This window comes from Palaemon carinicauda, chromosome 24 (assembly GCF_036898095.1).
Source record: "Palaemon carinicauda isolate YSFRI2023 chromosome 24, ASM3689809v2, whole genome shotgun sequence".
Classification (NCBI taxonomy): domain Eukaryota; kingdom Metazoa; phylum Arthropoda; class Malacostraca; order Decapoda; family Palaemonidae; genus Palaemon; species Palaemon carinicauda.
Genome location: NC_090748.1, coordinates 9217124 through 9218515, shown reverse-complemented (window position 1 = coordinate 9218515; position 1392 = coordinate 9217124). Strand labels below are relative to the sequence as shown.

Below are 1392 nucleotides of genomic sequence, written 5' to 3'. Positions count from 1 at the left end.
AGATGAAAGAAATCCCGACATCCAAAACAAAATCAGTAAATCGTATATTGGAAATACATGTGGCCGTAAATTACAAAAATGGGACAGCAATTACTAAACTTATTACTTACAAAACGACTTTACAAGATTTCGTATTCCCCAAGAGTCAAGCGACACAGCTCCAAAGGAGGGACCAATTCCCAAAGGATAGTTTTATATCCTGACCCACTTAGGTCAGGGCCCAAATCACGCCGGGAGATATGAGTCCATTTCCGCATATATAGAGCGTGCCATCCTTCTTAGATTTGCATTTGGCTACTGGATCTTATCTAAAGACGAAGCTGTTAATTTGTAGCTAAATTTTCATACGAGCCAATCGGAGTCATACCATTCTGGACTTGCGTTACTCTTCGCCTACGTTAAACCTAAATGAAGACACCGACAGCTATCTGACATATTCCATCATGAGTATTCTCAACAGATTAGAAACATTTTTCGGCTTCAGCTCAACCCGGAACACGGCGACAGACTTTTCCTCGTCGACGGAGGAGAGGCGGCGAGAGGCCCTCGAACTCAGGGCATCCAAACCCACTTGCGTTCCTGTCACAATCGAAGAGCAGCTAGGCGACAGTACTATTAGAGCCTTTAGAGCTATCATGCCTTACGATTTCACCGTGTCAGAGCTGATAGCAGTTGTTCGCGAAAGCACCACTATGATGGAAGGGACGGTGTTGCTCTGCTCTGTCAGGGGGGACAGGCCCTCCGGATCCGATACCCTGAATCACCTGTACTCGCTGTATCCGGAATGCGATGGACACTTGCATCTCACTCTCAGTCATCTAAAAGTGAAAACGGAAGAAGAGGAGAGGGAGAAGCACAGCGTAGTGATATGAAATCGAGTGTTATGTGAAAAGGATTAAAATTATTTCAGTCTGAATTCAGAACGTCTTGTACTGTAGTACATGATGCTAATCTTACATATATTTTATCTATTACTTTTATCTGAAGGGAATAACTTTTAAATTTGTGTAATTATTTGTTATTTACACAACAATCTATCATGAATCGTTGGATGACTTCAATTGCCATGTGTAAATAGTGGCTACATTTTTATTTGTTCATTTAACTCAAGTGTGAATTTTAATAAGAATTTTCAATGTTGTCAAAACATCAATCGAATTTTATCGTAATATGTATATCTCATCGATTTTTATCATTTCAACTACCGGTGAGCATGAGCTTTAAAACAATTCTGTTTTGAAAGGTTAAAAAAGATTACCAATGCTATTTTTTATATTTTTGTTATTCAAGAAATATAACTAGGGACGATATATAAGTATTTCGTCACAAATTATGCATTTTTTAATATAATTTACATTTCTTGAAAATATTTTTAAAACCCCTTAAAATAAA

At 38.1% G+C, this 1392-nt stretch overlaps 1 protein-coding gene across 1 annotated transcript; it reads left to right on the top strand.

Moving 5' to 3' along the window:
- The first annotated feature begins 443 nt into the window (after window positions 1-443).
- Window positions 444-872, top strand: LOC137618013 (uncharacterized). The gene has a single exon (XM_068347933.1). It carries the CDS (start codon window positions 444-446, stop codon window positions 870-872), a length of 429 nt encoding a protein of 142 aa, XP_068204034.1.
- Window positions 873-1392: the final 520 nt, after the last annotated feature.

What these genes read in the sequence shown, in the direction of transcription:
- LOC137618013 (XM_068347933.1), top strand. Translation starts at nt 444, where the DNA reads ATGAGTATTCTCAACAGATTAGAAACATTTTTCGGCTTCAGCTCAACC.